We start from the raw sequence: 27532 nt of genomic DNA, 5'->3' as shown, positions 1-27532 counted from the left end.
CGAGACAGGAGGCCCCTGGATCTACCACCTCCTTGCAGGAAAACTGGGCTTGATCAAAAGAACAAGGGGGGGGGGGGGTTGGAGAGTTTAGAATAAGCAGTTCCATTCCGTTTCCCTGTTTGCAGGAGCCAAAGCGTCAGACCTAACTGCCACCGACAGCAACGGGCAGTTCCGGGCAGGCGCCCAGTCGGTGTCGAACCCTCAGAGTAACGGAGCTCGAACGCCGGCCCGCCGTGGATTCCGGCTCCTGGCTCCCGCCCCACTTCTCGCCGCCGCCCGGCACACCGCCCAACAACCTCGCGAGCGCGCCTGCGCAGACGGCGCCCGGAACTGGCCCCTTGCGGCTTCCGTCGCCAGACCTTCTTTGCTATTGTCACAGTTTTTTCCTCCCTTCCCCCGGTTCCCTTTCACTTCCGGGGTTGCTCTGGATCCGCTGGTTCCGTAACAACATCCCGTTGGCCTTCCTCAGGCGGCGGGACCGCTGCAACAGCCGCCTCCCGGGAGCGCCCGCCCGCCATGGCCACCAACCCGCAGCCGCAGCCTCCGCCTCCTGCGCCGCCGCCTCCCCCGCCGCAGCCGCAGCCGCAGCCGCCGCCGCCGCCGCCCGGCCCCGGGGCTGGCTCGGGCGCAGGCGGGGCGGGCGGCGCGGGGGCCGGCGCGGGCGACCCGCAGCTCGTGGCCATGATCGTGAACCACCTCAAGAGCCAGGGGCTCTTTGACCAGTTCCGCAGGGACTGCCTGGCCGACGTGGACACTAAGGTTAGGGGCGCGCGGGTGTGCGGGGCAGGGGGGCGCCCCCGGGCCGCCGTGTCGGCCGGTCTCCCGCGTGCGTGCGCCGGCTTCCTGCCGGCTTCCTGCCGGCGCGGGCGCCCATTCATTCACCTGTGGGCTCCCGGGTTCGACCCGACAGGTGCCGAGCGCCTACCGGGCTGCTCGGGCGCCGGGAATACTCCCGCGAGCAAGACTGGCGTTGTTCTTTGCAGACGCGTTCGGAAACACCGGTGCTTTCACCTCTGGTTGGTTGTTTATTTTTTTCGCGGTTTATTTTGTATCCAGTGCTCTTATCTTGAAGACTTCTGGGCGAGAAGGGCCAGGTCGTTGTCCTTTGGAGAAGTGAAGGGGTAATCGAGTCCAATTGTTCGGAGTATGCATTGCTGGCTTGGCGGGGCGGGCGGGCCGGGGGCTGGTGTGCAAAGATAAGGAGGTAGATAGAGCTGGACAGCGACGGAGTGGGTTGGGGAGGTCGGGACCAGGGGCTGATTTATTTAGATAACTTAGGTCAAGTCACTTCTTCAAAGTGAGAAGGGGGTTCAGGGCGGAGGGGCAGGTGTTGGGGCGAGGAAGAACCGAGCCATTCAGTGGGGAATGGAAGGACAGGTGACAGCAGATAATAAAATGGAAGGAGGGCTGGAAAGAAGAGCTCGAGAGAGTTAGGAGGAGAGGGGAAGTCTGCCAAGGGCTCCCCTGTACAAAAAGACTTAGGTGCTGCAAAGGGGGAGGGACTTAGTACCAAATGTCAGAGTGAAAGGGGTATTAGCAGGAACCCAGTAATCGCACCTGGTTCCGCCAAGCACGAGCGGAGGACACCAAGGAGGAGCAATCTTAATGAGGTCGATGGAAAGCCGAGCGAGTCTGGAATTCTGGAAGCAAGCGAGGCAGGAAGCTTCAGTTGGAAACAATTGGAAAGTTGTTGCTTTTTTGGGTTTTGTTTTGTTTGGAGGGGGAGAGGGGACTTTGGTTTTGGCTTAGATCTCGTTGGGTCCAAAGACTAGTTTTGATTGGGTGAAGTTTGCTCATAGCATGTTGAGCTGTTCTCAGGAGCCCATTTCTTTCAGAAATGGGTATTTGCAGTGTCCACCAATTTTCCCCTGCGACGTTGTCACCAACCTTTGAAAGTGAACTGCTCGCAGTTCTGCTTTGTCCTCTGGGAAAACCTTCGGGACAACCCTTAATAAGATCTCAGACCCACCATGTAGGCCAGAATACGATGTGATTTTTCAAGGGCATTGGAGTTGCTGCACCACCGAGAATTCCATTTACTTGGGGTGTTTATCTGCGGGAAATCTTCTCACTTTGTTTTACGGAATAGGCACAGCCACCTTTTAAAATATAATGCCTATTGCCTCTTTTTTTTTTTTTTTTTAAGGGGAGAAGATTAGATAGACATGGCCAGATAAATGTTATCCTGATAAAGCTGGTTATTTGTATCCTGCAAGTAGAGATTTCACTTTTCTGTTCACAGAAACCTACAGCTCTGTGGCGTTGTGTATGTAAATTGAAAATTTAAATAAACTGGTGGGGGGTCCCCTATATAAAACTGATCTTTCTCTTCACCCTATCCCCATAAGTGTGATTGCTCTGTGTCTATAATTTTGCTGGCAGGGCCTCTCAAAGGGAGGTCTTAAAAACCTTTCTTGGAGGGAAGCACAGTTTCTTAGACAGTCAAATGAAAGCAAGGACCTTCTCTCAAGAAAAATGCACATATGCATATTAAAATGCTATTTTTACAATTCAGAAATGGCTCCCTATTGGAGATTTCCTGAGGCTTAATCTAAAGTGTAGTTTCAAGGACCACAGAATAAGGTCCCTGTTTGAATGTTTGATGCTAGAAAAGAATAGAACGGAAATGATGCCCCCTCCCAACAGAGTATGGTCTTGGGTTCTCTCTCTCCCTCTCAAAAATAGTAAGTTTGAAAGTCTCAAAAAACATACAAATGTCAAAGTTTTCTTTATATGGTTTTAACATTCCTATCAATGTGGCAAGGGGGCCAAAGGAGAAATAAGATTCCCTATTCATACAAAGGAGCATCAGTAATGGAATCCTTGGGTCTCTCATCTGTTCAGAACTCTTAGACTACCTGTGGTATGGTGCTTTTGATCATTGAACCCTAAAGACTGACTTTGCCAAACTCTGGTCTGTAGTAATATGGTATATAGCGTTGTAGCGGTTAACTGAATTGTCGGTCACATGCACAGTTAAGCATCGAGGCATTTGATACCTACCAGATGTTCTCTGAGAGCAACCCTATCATCCAGCCTAGTGTGTTCAAAGCAAGATAAGAAGTTCGAGAGTCTGCTGCCCCTGCAGAGGATCATAGAGCCCCTAAACTCTCCTGGGGTCTGAGATCTGAGAATAGCAGACCAAATCAGCCCTCCCACCCAAAGACTTGAAACTTTGGGCAATCCCAGCATCCAACTGATGCTGAGACTCCTCTGTTGCAGACTTCCAGTTCCCAGATCCCTCGAGTAAGCTAAGAGGTTACAAAGCCATTCCGACCCCTTTGCTCTGATGAGTAGCTGGAGAGTGAGAGGAGGGAAGGTCCACTGGTCCATCATTCTGCCCCAGGCAAGGAGCTTGCCAGACAAGTAAATATAGCGTCTCTCTTCCCCAGGTCACAAAGGCCAATTTTTAGATACTTTCTCAGGTATAAATGACTCCTGGTCACTGTGATTATTGTCTTTTTACCCTTTAGATTCTAAAGGAATATCAAAGACAAAAATACATCAGTTTATTCACCCTGGTACGATGTACCAGGCACTGTTTTAGATACCAGGGATATAGCAATGAACAAAAAGTCCCTGCTGACCTGACCTGTGGTGGCTCAGTGGATAAAGCGTCAACCTGGAACGCTGAGGTCACTGGTTCCAAACCCCAGGCTTGCCTGGTCAAAGCACATATATATGAGAAGCAACAACTATGACTTGATGCTTCCCACTCTCCAGCCTCCCCCCTTCTCTTTCTCCTCTCTCTGAAATCAATAAATAAAATATTTATAGAAAATGTCCCTGCTGTGTGGAGCTTCCGTCGCAGCAGAGACAGACAGACACTAACTGATGGGTGACAGGGCCTACGGAAGAAATAAGGAAACATGTATCTGGAAAGGACTGAACTGTTGTGAGTGAGTTCAGGGAAGATTTCAGATAAGAACCGACTTGAGCCCCTTCTGAAGGCGCTGTGCACCATCTGGGACGGGGTCTTTCAGGTGGAGGCCACAGCAAGTGCAGAGAGCCTCGGGCAGAAACTGCAGAGATGGTGACAGGCACTGGGGCCCAGCGCCCCTCCCCGTCTTCCCGCTCTGGCTGGCCTTGGCCGTTGTGAGAGTTTGCCTTTTCCCTGGGCTGGGAAGCCACTGGCAGGTGTTCTGTGTAAGAAGGACATACTCTGACTTCCAGTTTAGAAATGGGTTGGCCATGTGTCATTACGAAGTGTCCCCTTCACGCTCGGTCGTGGTCTGGTTTGGGCAGTAAATTACATGGTTGCCCTAATTTTAAAAGATTTGCACTAGCCGCCATGTGGAAAAGAGACTTCAGGTGGGCAGGGGCAGATGCAGAGAGGTGGGTTACTGTAACCCGGACAGGAGATGAGAATGCAGCGGACCAGCTCATGCGGGAAGTGGTCAGCTCGGGATGTGCTGTGATGTTCATGCTGACAGAATTTGCTAATGGTTTTGGATTTGCGGTGGGAGAGAAGGAGCGAATCAAGAATGATTCCAAGGCTTTGGACCAGACAGCACTGGAAAAGAAAGGAGAGAGAGAAAGATTTCCAGAAGAATGCAGGAGTCCTTGTTCTTCCAGTGAAAGTCACCAGGTGTTTTCCTGAAAGGAGAATGGAAAACAAGGAAGATGACCTGTTACAGTTCAGCTTGGAGCTTGCTGTGGGTGACTAGAGTGCTGAATGCATTTGTGATATTTCAATTTTTTAAATTAAATTTACTGGGTGAGACTGGTTAGCATAACTCTGCAGGTTTCAGGTGCCCAGTTCTACAACACGTCTGTAGGCTGTACTGTGTTCACCCACCCCGGTCAAGCCTTCGTCTGGCACCATTTGTCACCTCTATACCTTCTCCCACCCCCCCCATCACCTCACTTGCCAATGTCCTGAGTTTTGGGGGGGATTTTTGTCCCTTTCTTGCTCAATCTCTCCACCCTCCTCGCCCAGCCCCTTGCATCTGCGATGTTTTTAGCCTAATATTTCTGAGCTTTGGGGATACTGGCAAATAGAATTCTATTTTACAGTTTTGCTGAAAATCCCTGAGAGAAAGGATTAGTTTTAGTTCACATGAATTTTGGGTAAATGGAGAAGAACATGAGTAGTGATCATGAGGCTGTTTCTTGTAGGTTTGAAAACAAGAATTAGCAAAAGTCTAGAAAGTGGAAGGTACACCAGGGCATCACCAAGGGCTGGAAACTTCATCATCCCTGTTGGCGATGGCTACCCAGTCATCTCATCCAGCAACTGTGTTTTAGGTCTTATCTGCTAAGCAGTGTGGTGAGCTTCCTGCAAACAGAGATTAAGGGAGCGCGTGGAAGGAACAGGCTTATGCTTCAGTGGGGAAATAAATATCCCCCCTCCCCAAAATACAATGCAGTGCAAGAACTGTGGAGAGGATAGTGTGTGTGGAAGACGGGAGAGACACAGAGAAGGGCCACATGAGCCGCCTTGCGAGTCAGGATGACTGCACAGATTCGGGCGTGCTCGGGGGGCGAGCAGCTTGCCAAACGGACAAGTAGCGGGAATGTCGGCACAGAAGAGCAAGGACAGGAGAACTCTGGGCTGGAGCAGAAGCTTCAGAGGGCGGGGGAGCAGATAGCAGAAGGTGAGCTTGCACCCTTGTGTAAAATCATCTGGAGACACTCAAAGCCATCTGCCTAAGGAGGCCCTAGGAAGATGAGTGGTGGGGGACAGCTAGGAACGGTGTGTGCAGTCCTGCTTGAGTGGCTAGACATGCTTTCTAGGCAGTGGCCTTTTCAGTAGAGACATGATGTGTGTTCTCTCTTCTGCTTTCCTTACGTCAGGGGTTGGTTGTCAGCCTCAGCAGTGTTGACCTTTTTGGCTGAAAGGTTCTTTGCTGTGGGGGGTTCCCCTGTGCACTGTAAGATGTTCAGCAGCACTCCTGCTTCAACCCGCAGATGCCAGTAGCAGCTCCCCGCATTTGTCTTCAGACATTGCCAAGTGTCCCCTGGGGTAGGGATGGGGGTAACCATTCCCAGTTGAGACCCACTGCCGAACATCAAATGTAACGCCTAGTTCCTGTGCTTGGCCCTCCATAACTTCTCTTGGATCCATGCCTTGCAACCCATTTCTACCACCCCAGTACAGACCTATCACCAATTAATTGCATACTTTCCTAAGTATATGTTGTGTCTATTAATCTTTCACTGTGGGAGGATTAATCATCAGAAAGCTCAGCCATCCCGTATCCCTCTGCTCTGCTCGTATGTGCCGTGGCTTGCCACGCCCCCCCCCCCCACACACACACACACACACACTCCACACTTCTAATCAGGTACCCAGCTCCTCCTGGTCCCGTCCCGTCCCGGGCCATGTCTCCAGCCTCACTGCTCTGCGTTCTCTTTTTCAACCAAATTGGACTTAACAGTTGGTGGGACAAATGCTCCCATCCCTGCATTTTCTCGTCCACTTGCTCTTCGCTTGTATTGTTGGCTGTACCTGCAAGGTGGTCTTCGATTTCCAGCTGCACTGTCAACCTTGAAGGCCCAGCTCAAATGCCACCTTCTCAGCACAGGCTTCCTCCTCCTCCTCCTCCTCCTCCTCCTCCTCCTCCTCCTCCTCCTCCTCCTCCTCCTCCTCCTCCTCCTCCCTTCCTTTGCTCCCTGTCATCACAGTAACACTGAAGGTGTCTATTTTCTTTTTTTCTTGTCTACAAATGACTGGTATGTCTTTCTTCTTTGTACTTCTTATCTCTCCAAGCATAAGCTGCAAAACTTTGTTGCCATGTTGCCATGTTGATACACTAATCTAAGAAATTTGGACACTTAAAGATACTCAAGACCGGGAGTTGTCAATGTTGTTATTGTATACCATTGGAGATGTTCAACATTTGTCTTTTTTCTTTTCTTTCTAGCCTGCTTATCAGAATCTGAGGCAGCGTGTTGACAACTTTGTTGCGAACCACTTGGCAACTCATACATGGAGCCCCCACCTCAACAAGAACCAGCTGAGAAACAGTATCCGACAGCAAGTGCTCAAGTAAGTCTGGGAATCCCGAGTTCCGAGGGCTGGAGAACTCACAGCCGACGCCCCAGGAACGTGCTGCCCAAGTGTGTTCGCCTCCTGATCATTTGTGCAGTTTGGCTGCTTTGGGTTGTGATGCAGTGTGGTTTTTATAAAGGCTCTAATCACTTCACATTTCCCTGTAAATTGTAGCAGTCTGACTTCTCCTTTGGAACCGCTGAAGGAAGGCAATGTCAGTGCAGGCATACTGTGAGCAGATGGCGAATGCCAGGCTAGCCTATACAGTTTTCATTCACAGCCATTGTCTTGGCCCTAATAGAGAGGGCTCCATTATTTTACAAATAAAGCCCGCTGAAAGGTCTTTTATTTGTACATATAAAGCCACTGAAATTAAATTAATTTCCCCTGGCTTTCGAGGCTTTGGCTTCTGTCTTCTCTCCCAGCCTGCCCCTTGTTTTGTCTCTTGCATTTTGTTGTGAGTTTAACCGCTCTTTACTGATGATGTTGCCAAAAATAAAGGGAGAAAGGTGCATTTGGACCTGCTAAGACCATTTCCCGATGAACATCATAAAATAAAGAGAAAAAGAAGAGCTGAAATGTTTAGAGAAATCAAAATATCATATTTATTCCCCCCAAAGCAGAAAGACAATATTATTACAATATCATCTTGTTCTTAAGTATAAATATTTGCCAGGACAAGACGACTCGGCCTTCTATCCCTGCGTCAGCCCCCAGCAAAGGTGACAAGTTATCTAAGGAGCACCTACCTACTTACTCCTCCTGCCTGGACAAATATTTACCTCCAAGCACATCCTTCTGATTGAAGTGTGGCTTTAAAACCGTGAAACAGATCGGTTTTCAGCCTGCCACCTCTGAATTCCCTCTGTCCCCTGGGAACCTTGAGTGCTGGCCCTACACAGGAAGCCCTACACAGCCAGCGCCACAGTCCGGCTCAAAGACCCATTGAGCCCAAGTAATGCGAGAACCGGGCGGGGGCTCACACCGTCTCCCTGTGAAGAAGGAAAGACGGAGATCTAACAATGACTTGGTTGTCTACATTTTACAGGATGTTGGGGGAACCTGTAAAGAGTTCAGGTGACATCAGAAGGTCCCATTAGAGGGCTGCACAGTCATCCCTGTAGGCTGGGAGTCAGTCTTTCCTGGACAAGCAGAGACTGGGCGGGGCCTGTTGGGTTGACGGGCCTGGAAGTTGACTCATTTGCTGGCGTTTAGGAGAACAGTCACCAAGATGGCGGGTGGGTGGGTGGGCTGGGGGGGGGCAGCCGACCTGCTGTCACTCCCACACTCCGCAGAGCCTTGCTGATTGCCTGGCGGCCTCGCTTTCACAGCTGAGTACATTGCTGTAAGCGCATGTTTGCATTCTCTTTCCTTGTGTAGAGAGACTTAAGTGAGGGACAGTCTCCTGCAATGGCATCTACTCCTTAGCATCCAGCACCTGCCAGCAGGGAGCAGCCATTGATTCCGTTCTTTTACGGGAACTAAGCTCAGCGATGCCCATGTTAAAACCAGGCACTTAGAATGCCTGCTGGACCCGTGTGAGACGTGTGTTCTCAGCATCCGGGCGAGGTGAGGGCTGGCTGTGAGTGTCAGCCAGGGGTTCTTGGGACTGGCAGGTGCGTGCTGGAGCGCTCCGCCTGTAGGTGACGGGAGCAGGCGGCTCCTGGATAAGCCAGTCAGTGCTCTTCCTGGGACACGCCCAAACTTTCTTCTAGCTATGTTATTTATTTTGAATGAACTAGTCTCTTACTTAAATTCTATTAGTAAAGTTTGTGTTACTGATAATGACATTTTAAAGCTTCCTTTAAAAAGAAGTATTTCGTTGGGTCTAATTAATGGTATAGGGATGTACTGGCCCCCGTGAATACAATTGCAACGAGTATTTTGTACATTGTCTTTGAGAGACACACACAGTTGACTGTTGTGTTGAATCACCTACAGTTTGCCACATTGTAGGACAAAAATAGTCTTATATCAGCAATTTTGAATGGTTCAACTTAATAACTAATCTGCAGACTCAATACAGGGAAAATCTTATTTTACCTATGTATCCCTTTGTACAACCGAATTTTAAAATGCTAGCTAGCTCAAAGATATCTTTGTGTGTGTGTGTGTGTGTGTGTGTGTGTGTGTGTGTGACAGGTACAGAGAGGGACAGATAGGGACAGACAGACAGAAAGGGAGAGAGATGAGAGAGAGAGATGAGAAGCATCAGTCCTTCTTTGTGGCATCTTAGTTGTTCATTAATTGCTTTCTCATATGTGCTTTGACGGCGGGGGGGGGGGGCACAGCAGAGCGAGTGACCCCACACTCAAGCCGGTGACCTTGGGGTTTCGAATCTGGTCCCTCCGCGGCCCAGTTTGACACTATCCACTGCGCCACTGCCTGGTCAGGCAGCTCAGAGATATCCTAACCGAATGGGCTAAAAGGGATTTAAACGAAAGACAAGGTAATACTTTCCACCAGCTATGGACCCAGCTGTCCTTGACCCAGAGTGTAGCTTCTCTCTAGCGAGGCAGCTGTCCGTGGCCATGCCTCACTGGAGCGGGCCCCCCGAGAGTGGCGGGGGCCTCAGCGCTGGCCTCCAGCTTTGTTTATGATCAGAGCCGACCACTTGAGAGTGGACTGAGGAGACTGGGGGCAGAACACAGGCAGAGGCTGAAGCAGTCATCTTGGGTGGGCAGCTTTGATTTTTTATTTTATGCCCTTATACTTGGTGCCTTAAATCTAAACATTTTAAAGTTTAAAGGTTGCGATTGCTTGTTCTTGTTTCTTTCCCACCTGCTACACTTTAAAGACACCTCTACAATGTAGCAATGTTTGCTGGATTTGCTTTTTTTTTTTTTTTTTTAATCTTAGAATTTCAAAAAGCAGGTTACCTACTTTGAGCAGATTTGACTCATTTTTCTTTGTGGCCTACATACGTAGCACTGTAGTATAACACACGGCTGCAAGCTGCCTCATGAAATGAAATGAAGTTCATCTTTCAGTCTGGACAGAGCTGCACTCAAAAATAGCATTTAAATATAAGGGGAAACTCCTCACCCATTCTCTGCAGAGAGCCTGAGGCCGGGAAGCTGGGAGGGACCCGTACTCTGCTCTTCTACACTATCCAGGGAGCTTCTCAAGCTCTTTCTTTAGGAAGAAACAAGTTTAAGTATGTTTCTTTTCTTTTCTTTTTGTATTTTTCCTACGTGAGAAGCGGGGAGGCAGAACTCCCGCATAAGCCCGACCAGGATCCACCCAACACGCCCCCCAGGGAGCGATGCTCTGCCCATCCAGGGTGTTGTTCCACTGCAGCGGGAGCCATTCTAGCGCCTGAGGCAGAGGCCATGGAGCCATCCTCAGCACCCAGGGCCAACTTTGCCCCAATGGAACCTTGGCTGAAGGAGGAGGAAAGAGAGAGAGAGAGAGAGAAAGAGAGAGAGGAGAGGGGGAAGGGTGGAGAAGCAGATGGGCACTTTTCCTGTGTGCCCTGACTGGGATTGAACCCGGGACTTCCACACGCTGGGCCGATGCTCTACCACTGAACCAACCAGCCAGGGCCAAGTGTGTTTCTTAAATCAGATTCACATCTTCTTAGTTTGCTCGCAGCTCCTTGTGAGTATCTGCGCGTTTGAACTCGGCTGCCCTGTCTGCTCCTCTATTTCCTTATCTGACATTTCTTTAAGCTCTTTCTTCTCTTCTGGAGAAACCAAGAGTCAGTTATCTCATATATCTAACACTTGCCTGTTCCACTCTGCCCCTGCGGTATGTGGTGTGTCCCAGGGCCTGTCATCTTGTATTTGAATTGTTTATGTCAGTCTTCTCACTAGACCAGGGACCAGGCCTGATTTGTAGCAGCTCAGTTGCCAGCATGGTGCTTGTTAACTTAGGAGACATTCGTAACATAATTGTTGAATGAATAAATTATCCAGGTTTTTGTTATAGCAAGAAGATAATAAAAAGAAAGCCAGAAATCTTAAGTTTTATTTTTGTCAGTTTGATAAAATTATACTTTGTGTGTATTTCTCAGTTTTCCTGGAGACTAATATTTGTAAAAGGCTTTCATTTTTTGTTTGTTTGTTTAAAAATAAAGGTGCAGAGTCCATGATATATTTTATACCCAGAACTCAGGTTTAGTGTTGCTGTGCCCTGAGCACCAGGGGCAGGGTGAGACAGGCAGCCTGTCAGCCCGGGCCCTAGATGTTTCCTGTGTCTAGTTTGCAGGGGGTTTTGTTCTGTTTTGTCTGCTTTAGTGGAAGCTCTTGTGACGCAGGGGTGCGGGGTTGAGAGACTTTGCACTGAGGTATGTGTAAATGTCGGGAGAGTGAGAAAGCTCATTTTTCAGCACCTGTTCTTTCTCTGCCCTGATAAATGGGTTGGGAAGAGTCAAAGTTGGTGAGATAAGTTTGACCTAAAAGTAATTAGTGCAAATAACATAAAATTATATATATATTCTAACCTTTCTGTGAATGACTCTGTGTTTCAGATCAGGAATGTTGGAGTCTGGGATTGACCGCATCATCTCTCAGGTTGTGGACCCAAAGATCAACCACACGTTCCGGCCGCAGGTGGAGAAGGCTGTGCACGAGTTTCTGGCCACGCTGAATCACAGGGAGGAGGCGTGCGGCAGCGCGGCCCCCGACGAGGAGAAGCCGGACCCCTCTGTCGTGACGCAAGGTGACGCCTTTCCGTTAGGGCCAGCCACCGCGCTCCCTCTTGAGCTGAGGCTCAAGTGAGGGCGTTTGGTTTTCTGAAGCTTTTCTCTACTTGGCCGCAGGAGTAAAATTATATTATTTCAAATATCACCAAATTCCTCAACAGGCATAATACTTTTTTGCCTTAACATAAAATAGGCATTTTTATGATGTATGTTTCAACAGTGAGAATAATTTAAATCATTAGAGAAGATGCTGCTTTTCTGGGAACGAGGCTGTTCTCGGTGTTGCCTCTCTTAAGCTGCCGTGTTAGAGGAGCCGAGAACCGGGGCGTGCCGAGGCTGGTCCTGGGGCCTGGAAGTCTAAGGGCTCAGTGTGCGCCGCTCAGCGTGTGCCTCATGAGAGGATGATGGTGGCCAGTGGCCTTGACTCAACCCTGGGGGTTTACCTTCTGCAAATTTATTCTACAGCTTACCTTTCCCTCACAGGTGTGCCCACTCCTGGGCCCAGTGCTAATGTTGCCAATGATGCCATGTTGATCTTGGAAACCATAACTTCTCTCAACCAAGAAGCCACCGCCGCCAGGGCTTCGACGGAAGCGTCCAACGCCAAGGCCAGTGAGCGGGTGTCCAGGAGACTCCCGTCGCAGCCGAGCACGGACGCCGGCGCCGAGAAAGAGAGAGTTCCCGAGGACATGGCTGAGAGGGACAGGGCGGCCCCTGACTCCACGGGGGAGGCGCAGGAGACGGGCCCCAAGGCGGACGAGCTCAGTGACGCTTCTTGTCCAGTGGAAGACATTAAAAACCACACAAAGGAGAGCAATAGTTCAGTTCTGCTGAATAAAGATGTTCAACAGGAAAGCAGTGACCAGAAAACTAAACCAACAGACAAAGGTGAAAAGAAACCAGACAGCAACGAAAAAGGGGAAAGAAAGAAAGAAAAGAAGGAAAAGACTGAAAAGAAATTTGATCACTCAAAAAGGGGTGAAGATACACAAAAGGCCAAAGATGAAAAGCAAGCGAAGGATAAAGAGTCGGAGGGCACGAGAGTTCCTTCGGAAAAGAACAGTAATAGAGCTAAAGCCACGGACGGGACGAAAGAAGGTAAACACTTGCAAAAATCTACGGCCCTTGAAAGAACTAAGGGTGTCCGCTGGGGGGTAGCAGATTTGCCTTCCAATTTTAATAGATTTGGTTCTTCCATTTCAGAAGCTGGAGAACTTACCTCCCCTTTGCTAAAAGATGAGCAATAAACATTTGTGTATTCTCTATGCTAGTGTGTATGAATTCACATCGGAAAGGAACAGAGGAGCTCTGAGCCTTGTGATGTAACTCAGGATTTATGGCCATACGTTCTTTCAAGCAACTTAATTGATAGTCATATATCCTAATCTTTAAAATATTCCATAGTAACTATATTAGCCTCTTAACATTTGCTTTCGTTTCAGTCATTTATATCATAAGTGAATACTTTCATTTGACTGGATAATAGTTTGCTGTTGAATTTTCTGGGAATAATTCTACCTTATTTGATATTGGTTGCTAGTGTGAGGTTTTTATTTCTAAAATTGACGTTCTTTGAAATGTCTTTAAAGCAGGAGGTCTTAACTGTGACTGAGGAATTGGGTGCCAAGTCTGCTCTTGTTACAAGATGATCTGTGTGTTTTATTGTCTTCCTGAAGATGGCTCGGTGATGGATTCCGATGTGGACGGACTTACAGACATTACCGTGAGCTCTGTCCACACCAGCGACCTCTCGTCTTTCGAAGAAGACACCGAGGAGGAGGTGGTGACGTCTGACAGCATGGAGGAAGGCGAGATCACGTCAGACGGTAAAGCGTTTTACTTAGTAATGCCTCTGCGGCTTCCCTCCACACCTCGTGTATCCGGACGGCTGGGCATGAAGGACAGTGCGGCCTGGTGGCCAGAGCGGGGACTGTGCAGTGGGAGGTTTGTTCCTGAGTCCCAGCGCTGAGGTTTTCTGTCTGAGCAAGCTTGCCGAGTTAGGAACCTCAGCAGGCCCTGGCTCTCCGTCCCTTCTCCGTTCCCTAGGGTTAGTGTGCCACTTAGACGAGGTGCTGTAGCTGAAGGCAGTGTGTGTGTGACATTTGGGAGAGCACTGCCCACAAGAGCCCCTCATTTCTGAGGGGATTTCCAAGACCACCCTTTGGTTTGATAATTTCTTAAAAGGGCTCCCAGTACTCACTGAACTCTGTTACACTCACCGTTGCAGTTTATTACAGCTGGGGACAGCAGTTACATTTGGCCAAGGAAAGGGGCCTAGGCCAGAGCCCAGGAAAGTTCTAGACACGGCGCTTCCAGTGGTCCCTTCCCTGTGGAGTGGGGGACAGCGTTCCTTTCCAAGCCCGCTGTCGGGCAGGACACATGGCAACCAGGAAGCTGCCCCAGTCTTGATGTCCGTGTTTTTACTGGGGTTCCATCCCGGAGTTACAGTGACCGCTCGTGTGTTTGCTGGCAATCTTCGGCCCCTCGGGAGGTCAAGCTGATAGTCCACGACCCAAAGTCCCCACCCTCAATATCACCCTTAGGGGATCTGGCTTGACACCAGACCCCCAGGTGAACAGAAGTGCTGCTGTCAGGCCCGGTGCTCCAGAGGCTTAAAGATGACCTCCCAGAAGCCAAGGGCAAGAAGTAGACCTCTCTTGACTCAGTGGTCGGTTTTGCTGCTCTTTACCACATGGTTAAATTCCATTGATGACTTTGTAAAAAAAGTCAAAAATGCTGAATATTATTTGCAATTGCCTTGTAATTGTCTTGTTACAAATGCAATAGCATCTTGTAAACTTGAAGCTGGCTTTTGGATAGAATACCTAGAGAGAAAATGTAGAAGCCCTTAGTACTGCAGATCTATTTCTAGCCTAACTACGATTCTAATTCTAGATGCTTTTTCGGGTCTTTTTTCTGGACAGGGCTCGATTTTATACGTATGGAATCCAAAAGGTAAGAAGATAGCTATTTTGAGAGTCCCCAGTGGAAAGAAAGAAAGATGATTTTCCCGTGTGTTCTTGCTGTGTACGGGGAAGCCTGAGGCAGAGGGTAATAGCGTCTGCTCAGCGTGGGGCCAGTCACGGATGGTCACGTCCCCCGTGAATGGGAGATGCACAGGTGCTCCAGTTTAAGGCACGGCTTCAAGTGCATTCATTCAGCTTGGCAGGGAAAAGCATTCCTGTCAAGTCCCCTGCGTACGAATAAGAAGTAACTATTTGTCAAGAAAATATAATAACTTTAAGGTTTAATTTTTCTTAACCATCTTCCTTTGCGTGTGAAAAGCTGATTGTTTAGAAATAAATTTAGGTGTGGATTCTAGCCTTTACAAACGTCTACCTTTCTTAGAGTTCACGTACTGATATTTCCGCTGTCGGACCTACGGATAACTTGCACCACCTTAATACTGCTTTTGCTGCTTGGTGTCGATCGAGCACAGTGCTGGTTTTGCTGCCGAATCATGGGGCATTCCGCTTTCTATTGGCTTTCTTCCAGATGAAGAGAAGAACAAACAGAGTAAAACAAAAGCGCAAACCTGCGATCCCGGTGAAGGAAAAGCAAAAGGCGGGCGGCACGCGTACGTCCACAAGCCGTACCTGTACTCCAAGTACTACAGCGACTCGGATGACGAGCTCACGGTGGAGCAGCGGCGGCAGTCCATCGTGAGTCCGCGGCCCGGGGCCGTCTCCACCTGCTGAGCAGGTCCACGGCCTGGGGTGTCTCCACCTGCTGAGCAGGTCCGCGGCCTGGGGCTGTCTCCACCTGCTGAGCAGGTCCACGGCCTGGGGCTGTCTCCACCTGCTGAGCAGGTCCACGGCCTGGGGCTGTCTTCACCTGCTGAGCAGGGCGACAGGCTCGCCTCGGCCGAGTGCGGTGCGGGGAGCCTGCGGAGCAGTGACCCAAAGGTTCCGCCTTTGGGAACCTTGTCGTCTGACAAGGCAGCGTAGACGTACACGTGTGACAGGTGTTGGTGTCATCGTTATCAGTAGTGACAGACTGGTAGCAGTAACTTCCCGGATGTTCCACGGTGTGGACGTGTTTGAATCCAGGATGAGTCAAGCTCACGGGGCAAAGCCGGGAACATAGTATTGAGAGGGAAGGACAGTCCATGTATTTACTGGATTTGCGAATACTTCTGATTATAAGATGGGTCATTGAATTAACAAGAGCTTTTTAGAAAAAAAAAATAACTGCTACCTTATCAGTCGTGTACACCAGTTTTAAGGTGACTTAAAATGTCAGAAACATTAAAATGTGTAAGGTTATGCATCTTAGAGTGAAGAGACTTGATTGCATAGAACAGTGACTTGAGGGACGCACACTCGGTGCTCCTGCTGGCGCAGCTCTTGAAAGGTGTGCTCAGTCAGGGTCCCGGCCGGGGCACTCCGAGACGGGCGGCCGCGCGTGGCTGGAGGCTCCCTGGCTTTAAAGTTCAACAGCAGAAAGTTCCACGTCCAAAACCTGGGTCCTGACAGTGCACCCAACAAGTCACATTCGCTGTGGGACTAGGCTGTCGCCTAACTCTGCATTTTCTCCTTTAAGAAGAATCCAAGGATGGTGGAGACCTGCTGTGAGCGCCTCCTACTCATGGATGTATTCGCAGCTCTCCTAATCGAGGCAGCCAGTCTAGTGGAGCTACATTTCCCGAATGGTAGCGCTCCCGTTCTTGAAACTAGTGGCTGAAACTAGTGGCGTGCTGAGAGGAGAGGGGCGTTCTCACATGTCTCTTACTCGGGAGCCCCAGCTGGGCACTGCGGTGCACTCGTGTGGAGCCCATTAGTTTGTAAGAACATTTGAAGGGAACGCATCTTTTTTTCAGAGTGTTTTGCTTTTGCCTGATAAATCAGAATAATTGTATTTTGTGGTTTTAGGCTAAAGAAAAAGAAGAGAGGCTTATAAGAAGGCAAATTAATAGAGAAAAACTTGAAGAAAAACGAAAAGAGAAAGCAGAAAAGACAAAGTCTTCGAAAGCTAAGAGTCAAGGTATAGGGGATGTTTCAACTTTAATATTTTCAACTATAGAGCATCTTATATACTCCATTCATGTCTATAAACATATTACTTACAAGATATGATTATAAAGTAGATGGTGTAAATTATATTTAAGTAAAGCTGTTATAATTTTTAAAAACTTTTTGGGAGTGGAAGATTTTCTTACTTTTTTTAATCTGATGTGTTTAGTCACATTATTATTATTATTATTATATTGCTGTGTTTAAATGAAATATTCCATCAGGTACTAGCTTACACAGCTCACATGTTAGCAATTGATTTTCCAATGACCATGGAATGAATTATCACTGGAAAATGGATTCTTAACAAGTGAGTAATGAAGCTGTACTGGTAATATTAGCGGAATTAATCTAGGCTTTACACTAACTAACATGTCAAACATGTGTCTGCAGCATTTCATTGAGCAAATTGGAACTTCCTCTGGACGCTGTTCCTATGTGATACACAGATCACATATACAGGAGTGGGGCAAAACTAGTTTACAGCTGCGAGTATGCGAAAGTTTATTCTTGGGTTATTATTTATTAATTATTGTCTTATTATTGTTGTCATTATTGACCTACTGTTGCTCACCCCCGTATCAGCATGTGAAATAAAAAAGACAAGCATTCTCCATCTAAAATATTTTTTATCCCAACACAACTTGATATTAAAGCCATTTTGCACTTTTTTACAGTGATTAGAAAATCTTAGTGAAAAATGTTAAGAGTGCAGAACCGCTGGTGAAACAGCTTATCGATTTCTTTCTTTCCTAGGCAAAAATAGTGTTGACCCAGAAGAACCATCAACAAAGAGTCTGGAACCTAAAGCCCCCAGAATTAAAGAAGTCCTTAAAGAAAGGAAAGTTTTAGAGAAAAAGGTAGCCTTAAGCAAAAAAAGAAAAAAAGATTCAAGGTACGTATTTTATCTGGCAGTGTTCCCATTGTAACATTCTCTCCGCATGCCTCAGAACAGGCCTGAAAGTGACCTGGAAGGCCAGCCCTGGAATGTGGATGTTGTTGCATGCTGATTAAAGACCTTGACATTCTGTTTTTAGTATCGTAATCCGTTGTGTTGATACCTATAGTATTTCAAGGTGTTAATACTTATCTTTAGGGGTCACGGTCCCGGACTTTTTTGCTAATGTGATAGAAGCTTGGGATCCTCTCTCCAGAAAAATGCACAAGTGTAAATAGCAGCTGTTCCTAGAGTTTCCGAGGGTTTCTGGACCATCTAGGTGGACTCAGGAAGCATCTCTAGTCTCTGCATTCAGTAACCACGTCCTTACAGGGAGGGCGTTCGTATTCCTGTCTTCCCAGGCAGTTCTCTTCATCAGTACCCCGTGCTTCTCCCCATAAACCAGGTGTCTGACCAGATTCTTTTGTAAATCTGCATTATCATAGTGAATTCTGTAAGAATCAGGAAGTGAGGAGACCGAGTGACTGGGAAGTCTGGTGAGCCGGGGGCTACGATTGTGCCAGGCTGTGACGATGCAATTGTGTAAATTTATTAGAACCGCAAGACACTTGAAGCAATAGTTTGCAAACCTCTTGCGAGGAGTCAGCTCTCAGTTTTTTCATAGGATTTTCAAAGTATATTATAGTTCATAAAATATTCAATATTGAGCAACAATTCAGGAAACTTTGTCTCCGTTACACTTCTCCATAGTACCTATAGTAGTCCCTGTCACACTCAGGACTGTGTTCTCTGGGGGCTAAGACCAGGATTTCAGTTGAAATATAACAAGTCTCCGGGATGGATCAAGTGTTTATTTAAAAGGGAAGTTGAGCTTTTTTGTATTCTGTTCCTGAAAATCTCTTACATTTCATTCAAAGTTCACGTTTGACTTTTTCCCCCACATAGAAACGTTGAAGAGAATTCTAAAAAGAAGCAGCAAGCTGAAGAAGATTCCAAAGAAACCCTCCGAATAAATGAGGTGTGTCTTAATAATAAACCCATTGTAAGTGCTCTTTTTATTTGATATAGGTCCCTCCGTCCTTTGGAATAACACTTGGAAATGCAATTTAATCTTTTCTGAGTTAAATAAGTCCCTCACATTCACCATTCTTGAACCCCCATCCTACTATGGTGTGAATTCCTTAGTTTTGCAAGCTGGTTCATGTGGTCATGTATCTAGATAGTACTGTGTTTTCCCGAAAATAAGACAGTGTCTTATATTAATTTTTGCTTCTAAAGATGTGCTAGGTCTTATTTTCAGGGGAGGCCTTATATTTCTAAGTTTGACAAGAATTACACTAGGTCTTATTTTGGGGAAACAGGGTAGCTACTTTCTACTTCCCCTCCCCCGCCCACCTCATTTCTTGTATTGACAGTAATGAAGTTGCCCGTAATGGTGGCATAGGAGGGAGGGGCAGCGAACCCCCTCCTCTCTGCTCTTTGGGGTAAATACCCCTCTGTCTGTTTCATTCTCATTCCTCAGCCACAGATGCACACAGTTCTGGAGAGTGGATGTGTTCTTGCAAAATGTTTTCAACATTCATTCTTATTTATTTTCTATTACCTTATAAAACTTCCTAATTATTATATTTCATGATTGTATAATGTTACATATTGAATGGATAGACCATAATATATAATCATTTCCTTATAATTGAGCACTTACATTGTTTCCAAGATTTGGTCATTTTTAATAGTAAAAATATGGGCAGTGGATACCTTTCTTCTCCTTTTTTTGGATCATTGTCTCAGGATAAACTTTTGCTTTTATCGGTTTTAAATCTGAATTTATAATGCCAAATTTGTAGTTCTGTAGCTGAACTATCTTAACACTTCCAAGGGAGAGAACTAATCATTTAATGATTATTTATTCATAGCCAGTAAATAGTCTTGATTTCTTTATTCAGAAATTTGGGGCATATTGAAGTATATTTCGTTATCTTAACCCTTTGAGCAGTGTGAACGTTCATGTACGTCCTTTTGCCTCTGACCATTCAGAGTAACTGGAACTAATTTCATTTTTTGAAAAACATCTCACTCCCGGGGTGGTCAGTGAGCATGAAAAACACTCACTACTCTACTCAAAGGGTTAATGTCATATTTCTGAATACTTTACTTGGTGGTAAATTTCTTTGACAGATGATCTCAAAATTTTATTCACATTAATTTGTTGGAACTTACAGTAAAACTAGGTTGAAGAAATCCTTTTAATTTGTTGAGAAATTTAATTTTAAAGTGTTAAGATCTTGCTATATCCTGGTCCCTATATTAGTAGAAGTACATCAGTGCGTGCGTTAGGTTGTAAGGAGACACGTGGTAAGCTGACCCAGAGGTTCAGAGGTCTTTCTGGGGACTTCAGCCTGTTATTGAATAAAAATAATTGTAGCTAATAGTCAGCGAGTCTCTATGATAAAGTGTGTTTCTTCAGGATCCACTTACTAACATTAACAATCTACTCTGTGCCGTGCTATGGGGTAAAGGGGTAATTTTAGCTGCTATGATTTCCCGGTATCTCCCGATGGACATAGAAACATACACAGAACTTGGATATGATGTGGATACTATTACTGTGATTTATCCTGTATATTTGAAACTTCCTAAGTAGACCATCGGACAAGTAGTCTAAACTCATAAGGATTCCCTAAAAACTTCTGGTGTCTAAATTAAAATAATCAAATCCTTATTTCAATATAAAATATTTTAGTTGTCTTCATGGTTTTGGACCGAAAAGAGCATTGGCTTGTCATTCGTTCACTTCATAGTTACGAGTGACGACTGGTATTTGTGGGCTTTAGCAACGGAGGGTGAGAGAAGGCCCAGTGGCATGGGCAGGTCTGGACAAGTCGCCATTCTCTCTGAAGATGCCCGTAGTCGGGGGGAAGAGGACTAGACGTGGACCAGGACCGCCCAGACTCGCTGCCTGGGGGTCCGGTTCCTGAGCTGTGGGAGCTCAGTTTCCTGGGGCGCAGAGTGAAGTTGGGAATTCCAGCCACAGGCCGCCTGCAGGGTGTAAGACATGGCACAGCACTCGTTAAATGCACCCAGATGTCATATTTGAATATAAAAACTGACTTGGATATCTCATACTTGACGTTGTTTTCTTACAGCATTGTGAAAAGGAGAAGGTGTCTTCTTCCAAGGATCTGAAACACGTTCACACAAAAAGTGAAGCAAGTAAACCCGCCCGGAGACTCTCGGAGTGTTTACATCCGGCCGATGAGAACAAAACCGAACCCAAAGCGGAGCGAGAACACAGACGGCGGACCTCGACCCCGGTGGTGGGGGAGGGGGCCCAGGAGGAGGCGGACGCGCGGGAGGGGAAGAGGCCGGCGGAGCGCGCCGACGCGGCCGCAGAGGAGCCCCCGAGACAGAAGAGCGCGCTTAAGAGCGAGAAGCACCTGAAGAAAGAGGATTCCGAAGCGCCGCACCCGAAAACCCTCCCTAAGAAAGAGCCGAAATCCTCCAAGGAGAAGCCCGAGAAAGAGAAAGCTCTGTCGGAGGACAAGCTGCCTACGAAGCACAGGCACAGAGGGGACAGTGTGCACAAGGCCGGCGACGAGGCCGAGCCTCACGCGGCCGAGAGGGGCGCGAAGGCGGACGACAGCGCCCAGAAGCAGAGCCAGCACGCCCGGCTTCCCGGGGACGAGAGGGCCGACCGGAGGAGTAAGCACAGGAACGAACGGAAGTTGTCTGTTTTAGGCAAAGATGGAAAGCCCGTTTCTGAGTATATCATAAAGACAGATGAGAATGTGCGTAAGGAAAACAACAAAAAGGAGAGACACCTGTCGACTGAAAAGACGAAGGCGGAGCACAAATCCAGAAGATCGAGCGATTCTCGAATTCAGAAAGATGCTCTTAGCTCCAAGCAACATGGAGCCATGGTGCACAGAAGGAGTGAGAGTTGTTCGGAGGAGAAGTGTGAGGCGGACCCGATGAGTTTAGACAGCAATGCGAAGCCGGAAGAGGGGGTGCACAGGGAGAAGCGGCGGACCAAGAGCCTGTTGGAGGAGAAGTGTGAGGCGGACCCGATGAGTTTAGACAGTAACACGAAGCCGGAAGAGGGGGTGCACAGGGAGAAGCGGCGGACCAAGAGCCTGTTGGAGGAGAAGCTTGTGTTCAAGTCTAAATCAAAAGGTCAAGGCAAGCAGACAAAAGTTACTGAAACAGAATTGCAAGAAGGTGTCACAAAACCAACAAGCATTTCGAAACCAGAGAAGGAGAAGAGCACAGAAGAAAATGACCCAGATAGACAACGGAAGTCTAAAGCTGAGGACAAGTCTTCCGAGGAAGCTGGTTCTGAACCCGCAGTCGAGAGTGCAGGTCCTTCAGCCCACAGTACGCAGAAGGACACCAGTCACAGGGCTAGGCCACTGCCAGCAAAGGACAGACATAAGGGTGAGAGAGATTCCGGCTCCTCCCGACTCAAGAGGAAGCTGTCCGATGCACACAGGAGCCGAAGCTTAAGGCACAGCAGTAAGGACGTGAGAAAGAAGGAAGAGAACAGAGCAGACGACAAGGAGGGCAAAGAGGTGGACAGCAGCCATGAGAAGGCCCGAGGGGGCAGTGAGAGGAAAGCCAGCAGGAGGCTGTGTGAAAGTCGGAGAGGAAGCTCCTCCCAGGAAGTGACCAGAGGGGAGGAGAAACTCACAGCCCACACTCCGGGCACCCCCAGCACCTCCTCCTCCCTCCAGAGACCAAAGCGAGGGGGTGATGCCACATCATCGGTCCCCGAACAAGAGCCGATGGAAACCGATTCTGAGCCTGCTGGCGAAATTGGGCTCGAAGGCTCAAAAACTCAGGAGAGCAGCAGGAACAGTTCTCAGCAAGACACGGACCCTGAAAATGTGACAAAACCAAGAACAACAGCCACGGTTCTGAGGGACGAATCGAGAGCTTCCACGGTAGACGCGAAACCGGCCGCGCCCGCCTGTAAGTCGGCGCGTGGGACAGGGGCTGGTGCTAACACTGACAAGCACGCCGACCATAAAAGCACCCTGACCAAGAAAGTGCACGTCCAGAGTGCTGCTTCCAAACCGAGTCCCCCGGAGAAAGAGCCCACCCAGCAAGGAGCCCACGAAACGGCTGCGGACTCGGAAGCTGCTCACAGGACGTCACCTCGTGCCTCGGCAGAAAATGACAGGGCACAGAAGAATCTGAAACACACAAGACCTGCCGAAGAGGGCGTTGCCCAAGGAGATGCTGTTCTCGAACATTCCAGGAATTTAGACCTTCCTCCGTCCTTAAGTTCAGCGACTGCTGTGCCTCAGAAGCAACCTCCTGACGCAGGTGTCGTGACCGTAGCCGGCAGACCTGTTCTGGAGGGCGGCGCGGGCAGCCAGCATTCTGACCCCCCTAAGTCAGGTCTGACTGTTAGGGAATCAGAGGTCCTGAGGACAAGTCACAGCAAGGAAGGGGGTGCAGTGTCCACAGCAGACACGCCGGCGAAAGCCAGCCTAGAGAACAAAAGACACATTCCAGAAGGTTCCCTGGCCGCCACACTGCACAGTAAACAGGGAAAACTAAACCCGCCTCTTGGTAACAAGTTAACAGACACGAGTCTGGAAAATGAGAACGTTCTCAAAGAAGGCTTGGTGGACGCGGCCGGGAAGGACGGTGACCTCCGTGCAGAGCCCGCTCCCAAGCAGACGGCGAGAACCGCTGTGGAAGACGGCAGGAGAGACGGCCCTCCTGTGGACCGTGCCATGAGCGTGAGCTCCGAAAAGGAGGCTGAGGCTGGGGAGAGGCACTGCCGAGGCCCCGGTGAAGGAGAGCCCGCGTCAAGCCGTGTTGGCAGGGGGAAGGAAAGCAGTGAGGTGGGCACCAGTGCGGGAGGTCCCACGGCCCCCTCTGCGCCGCACCAAAGGAGCAGAAGAACGGAGGGCGTGCCCGCGGGGGCCGGCAGAGCCGAGAAGATGTCTCTTGCCACTAGTTCGGACGGGAGGGGCAATGGCGTCCCCCTGAACCCAGTCAAAGCTGGGGACGCCACCACCACCTCATCAGAGACGGGAGCGGGGCAGGGGGCCGTTCCCTGCACAAGCATTGAGGCGGACGAGGGCCTGACGGGGGGCTCCAGGGGCCGTGCTCCCCACGCCGGGGCTGGGGCGGGAGCCGGCGGGCGCACAGTCCTGGCCGCAGCAGAGGAAGGCGGGGGAGTGGTCACGGAGGGCTGCGCGGAGAGGGAAACCTTCCTCACGAGCACCAAGGCGGGGGAGAGTGGGGAGTGTGCCACGGCCGGGTCCGCGGGGCGAGCGGCGGACCCCGTCACCCCTCAGGGGGCCACCGTCGGTGACGGCATCAACAGTGCTGCGACAGAGGAGAAGGACGATGCTGTGACCAGCGCTGGCTCGGAAGGAAAGTGTGACGGTTCTTCCAGTGGAGACGCGGAGCGTGTCGCGGGGGCTGTCCCTTTCACTGGTGACGGCGAGAGCGACGGGGCCGTGACCAGCGCCGGGACAGAACTGCGAGAGGGCTCGTCAAGCAGTGGAGAGGTAGACCGGTTCCAGGGAACTAGGATGAGAGTGGGCCCCAAAAAAGAAACCGACGGGACGGTGACATGTACAGGCCCGGAAAGGGGGGGCGAGAGCCTCGTGCTGTGCCCAGTGACCGGGGCAGGGCCGCAGGAGGAGCGCCTGGTCTCGGGCGCCGCTGCGGTCCTGGGGGACAGTGACGCGCCCCCAGCGGCCAGCGCCGCCCGGGAAGGGGCCGGAGCTGTGAACGACAGCGCGGAGGGGGAGAGCGCCGTGACCAGCACGGGGATAACGGAGGAGGACGCCGAGGGGCCCGCCAGCTGCACCGGCTCGGAAGAGAGCGCGGAGGGCTTCGCCATCAGCTCGGAGTCGGGAGAAAGCGGGCAGAGAGCGACGGATAGCACGGTCGCCAAAGAGGCCGGTAACGCGCCCCTGGTCGCTGCCAGCCTCTGCGATGACGAAGGCGTTGTCACCAGCACGGGCGCCAAAGAGGAGGACGAGGAAGGGGAGGGCGTTGTGACCAGCACGGGGCGAGGCAACGACGTTGGGCAGGCTTCCGCCGGCACGGGGGCGGCAGAGGAGAGCGAGGAGGTGCCCGTCTGCGGGAGCGCAGAGGAAGGGGACGGTCTGATTGGGACCGCGGCAGGGCGCGTGGTGGCCGAGGCTGGAGCCGCCCCAGGAAATGCCCTGGAGAGCAGTGTGGACAGCGTAAGCGGGGCCGAGAAGGACAGGAAAGACGCCAACATCTGCTCCAGTGCGAAGGGCGTCGTGGAGAGCAGCGTGACCAGCGCAGCTTTGGGGACGGATGGGGCAGCCCTCGTGCCCACAGAATGCCAGGACCCCATGACCAGTGCAGCTTCAGGGCAAAGCGACAGTCAGCTCAGCGGAGGAGACAGAGTTGAAGACGCTGCTATCTCCACCGGGCTGGTGGGGGACAGCCACGAGGGACTGGTGTCTGGTGCAGTCCCAGAGCCCACAGTGCGTCACTCAGCCCCCGGGGAGAAGGAAGACGAGGGCGCCATCACCTCTGCGGAAAACGCGGGATGCGGTGGCCTCCCGGCTGCCACAGCCAGCAACTGTGTGACTCCCCAGACCCATTCCGGCGGGGGCCAGAGCCAGGGCGCGGGCCTGGTGATCTCCACCAGCACGCCGCACGACGGCACCTCGCAGGGACGTGCCGGGGCAGACGCGGAGGGTCACAGGAGTGCTGCGAGAGCCGGAGACGGTGTGGATGGCCCCAGAGGAAGTCCGGAAGGATTCGAGGCCCCCATGCCCAGTGCGGCCGCCGGAGACGGGAGCCAGCCCTCGGCTGCGAGAGGCGATGAGAAGGACGAGTGCGCCATGATCTCCACCAGCCTCGGGGAGGAGTGTGAAGTGCCCGTGTCCAGTGCCTCCACCGTCCTCTCTGCTGCCGGCCAGCAGCCGGTGGTGGCAGGTGAAGGAGGAGCCAAAGGCCCCGTCTCAGTCGGCGTGGATGACTTCGAGGTACCCATGCCCAGCGCGCCCACAGACGCCGGGAGTCCCCTTGGCACGACCAGCAAGGAGGAGAAAGACGAGTGCGCGCTCATCTCCACCAGCATCGCCGAGGGCTGCGAGGCCTCCGTTGCCAGGGCCGCCGCGGAGAGCGGCAGGGAGCCGTCTGTCGCTGTCGGGGAAGAAAAGGACGGGAGCGCCGTCATCTCCACGAGCTCAGTAGAGGACTGTGAAGGCCCAGTGTCCAGTGCCGTCCCTCGGGAGGACGTCCACCGCTCGGCCACATCGGTGGAAGAGATCAGCGACGCTGCGGTGATTTCCACAAGCACCTCTGAAGGACGGGAGGCGGCTATGCGGGGTGCCACCCCCCAGGACGAGGACCGACCCTCTGTGGCCAGAGCGGAGGACCCGAGTGACGCAGCCGTCATCTCCACCAGCACAGCGGAGTGTGTGCTGGCCGCCCCTGGCCTGGACAGCGATCCAGCCGGGCGGCAGGACCTGTCGGCTGCGAAGCAGAGCAAGGGCGAGGTCCCCATGCCCAGCCTCATCGCTGAGAACTGTCTGTGTCCGGGGCCACTCCCAGGAGGAGCCGTGAGCACCGGGGAAGGGCGCCCCAGGGCGTCGGCCAGCGTGCTCTGTGCAGAGGGCGGCCAGCCAGAACAGAGGAGTGTGTCCTTGTGCTCAGTGCAGAGACGGGACGAAAGCCCCGAGCCGGGGACTGCGGGGGACAGCACCCCAGCCAGCGGTTCAGCAGGGAGGGACTTGGGGAGGAGTGTGGCCTCGCCTGTGGACCCGGGAGGACCGGAGCCCATGTCCGGGCCGGCAGCAGAGGGCTGCTCTGCCAGTGCTCGCTCTGTGACAGCAGCGAGCACAGGTGCTGGAACAGCTGCCGCCGTGCCACGTGGCAGAGACGCCGCGGCAAGGCAGCCCGCTCTCCCTCCTGCCCCACAGGAGCCTGGGCTCAGCCTGAAAGCCGCCACCACCCAGTGTGCGCCCGGCCGGGAGCCAGAGCCCACTCCGGCCCGCCCGCCCCTTCCCACGGCCTGCCCTGGGGCTCGGCCGGCAGCTACGTGCCAGCCAGACCTGACCACAGAGAGCGAGCGCTGTGGCCAACAGACCGTCCCGGTGTCGGCTGAGAAAACAGGAGAGGGCCTGGTGAAGTCAGCCCAGAAGGAAGGGGATGTCTCGGTCGCTGTTTCTTCTGAAGCAAATTTGGGTGACACAGGTGAGAATCTCTAACTGCAAATTGTAGCATTTTACAAATGATTATAGAGTGAGTACATTTACAACAACCTTGATTCCAGAATGTCACAAAATAACATCAAACTGGAAGGTCAGTCTTTTCGGAAAGAAACTTGTATTCAAAAGCTTCAGGCCCCAGACCCATCTCTTGTGGTGGAGGAGGGCAGAGGGAGCAGGCTGACGGCCGGAAACCAGTGGCCAGCCTGTGCCGTCTGCATGCCGCGGCAGGTACTGCGCCTCCCTGACCTTCAGGGTCCTGTCTGTCCCTGTGAGCTCCCTGCAGCGGCCCTGTGAAATTAATACTTTTTATCACCCCCATTTTACACATGAGCAAACAAGTTCACAGAATGTCACCAACTTACGTGGTTCTTGGTGCCTTTTAGAAAACATTCTTTCTGAACCTCAGTCTTCTGTTGCTTCAAATGGGGATGACAGCAAAACAAGTGTCACTTCTGCTCTTGTCTGACGTACAGACTTGTACTGTGTTGCTTCTGTCCAACTGGCCACTGCGGTCAAGGGAGCACTTTTTTTTTTTTTTTGTATTTTTCTGAAGCTGGAAACGGGGAGAGACAGTCAGACAGACTCCTGCATGTGCCCGACCGGGATCCACCCGGCACGCCCACCAGGGGGCGATGCTCTGCCCCTCCGGGGTGTCGCTCTGTTGCGACCAGAGCCACTCTAGCGCCTGGGGCAGAGGCCAAGGAGCCATCCCCAGTGCCCGGGCCATCTTTGCTCCAATGGAGCCTTGGCTGTGGGAGGGGA

At 50.9% G+C, this 27532-nt stretch overlaps 1 protein-coding gene across 3 annotated transcripts in view; it reads left to right on the top strand.

Annotated features, from left to right (window-relative positions):
• The first annotated feature begins 422 nt into the window (after positions 1-422).
• BOD1L1 (biorientation of chromosomes in cell division 1 like 1) overlaps positions 423-27532 on the top strand; it is a 49098-nt gene continuing 21988 nt past the window's right edge. For all 3 annotated transcript variants that reach the window (XM_066386236.1, XM_066386235.1, XM_066386237.1), the window contains exons 1-10: positions 423-759; positions 6867-6991; positions 11466-11656; positions 12123-12737; positions 13316-13465; positions 15135-15301; positions 16511-16622; positions 17408-17546; positions 18495-18567; positions 20696-26753. In XM_066386236.1, the coding sequence (XP_066242333.1) occupies positions 517-759; positions 6867-6991; positions 11466-11656; positions 12123-12737; positions 13316-13465; positions 15135-15301; positions 16511-16622; positions 17408-17546; positions 18495-18567; positions 20696-26753 (7873 nt within the window). In that variant the 5' untranslated portion in view covers positions 423-516. The remainder of the gene's footprint in view (positions 760-6866; positions 6992-11465; positions 11657-12122; positions 12738-13315; positions 13466-15134; positions 15302-16510; positions 16623-17407; positions 17547-18494; positions 18568-20695; positions 26754-27532) is intronic.

Source organism: Saccopteryx leptura, chromosome 5, assembly GCF_036850995.1.
Source record: "Saccopteryx leptura isolate mSacLep1 chromosome 5, mSacLep1_pri_phased_curated, whole genome shotgun sequence".
NCBI lineage: Eukaryota > Metazoa > Chordata > Mammalia > Chiroptera > Emballonuridae > Saccopteryx > Saccopteryx leptura.
The sequence above is the reverse complement of the archived record's forward strand: the minus strand, read 5'-3'. Positions and strand labels throughout refer to the sequence as shown.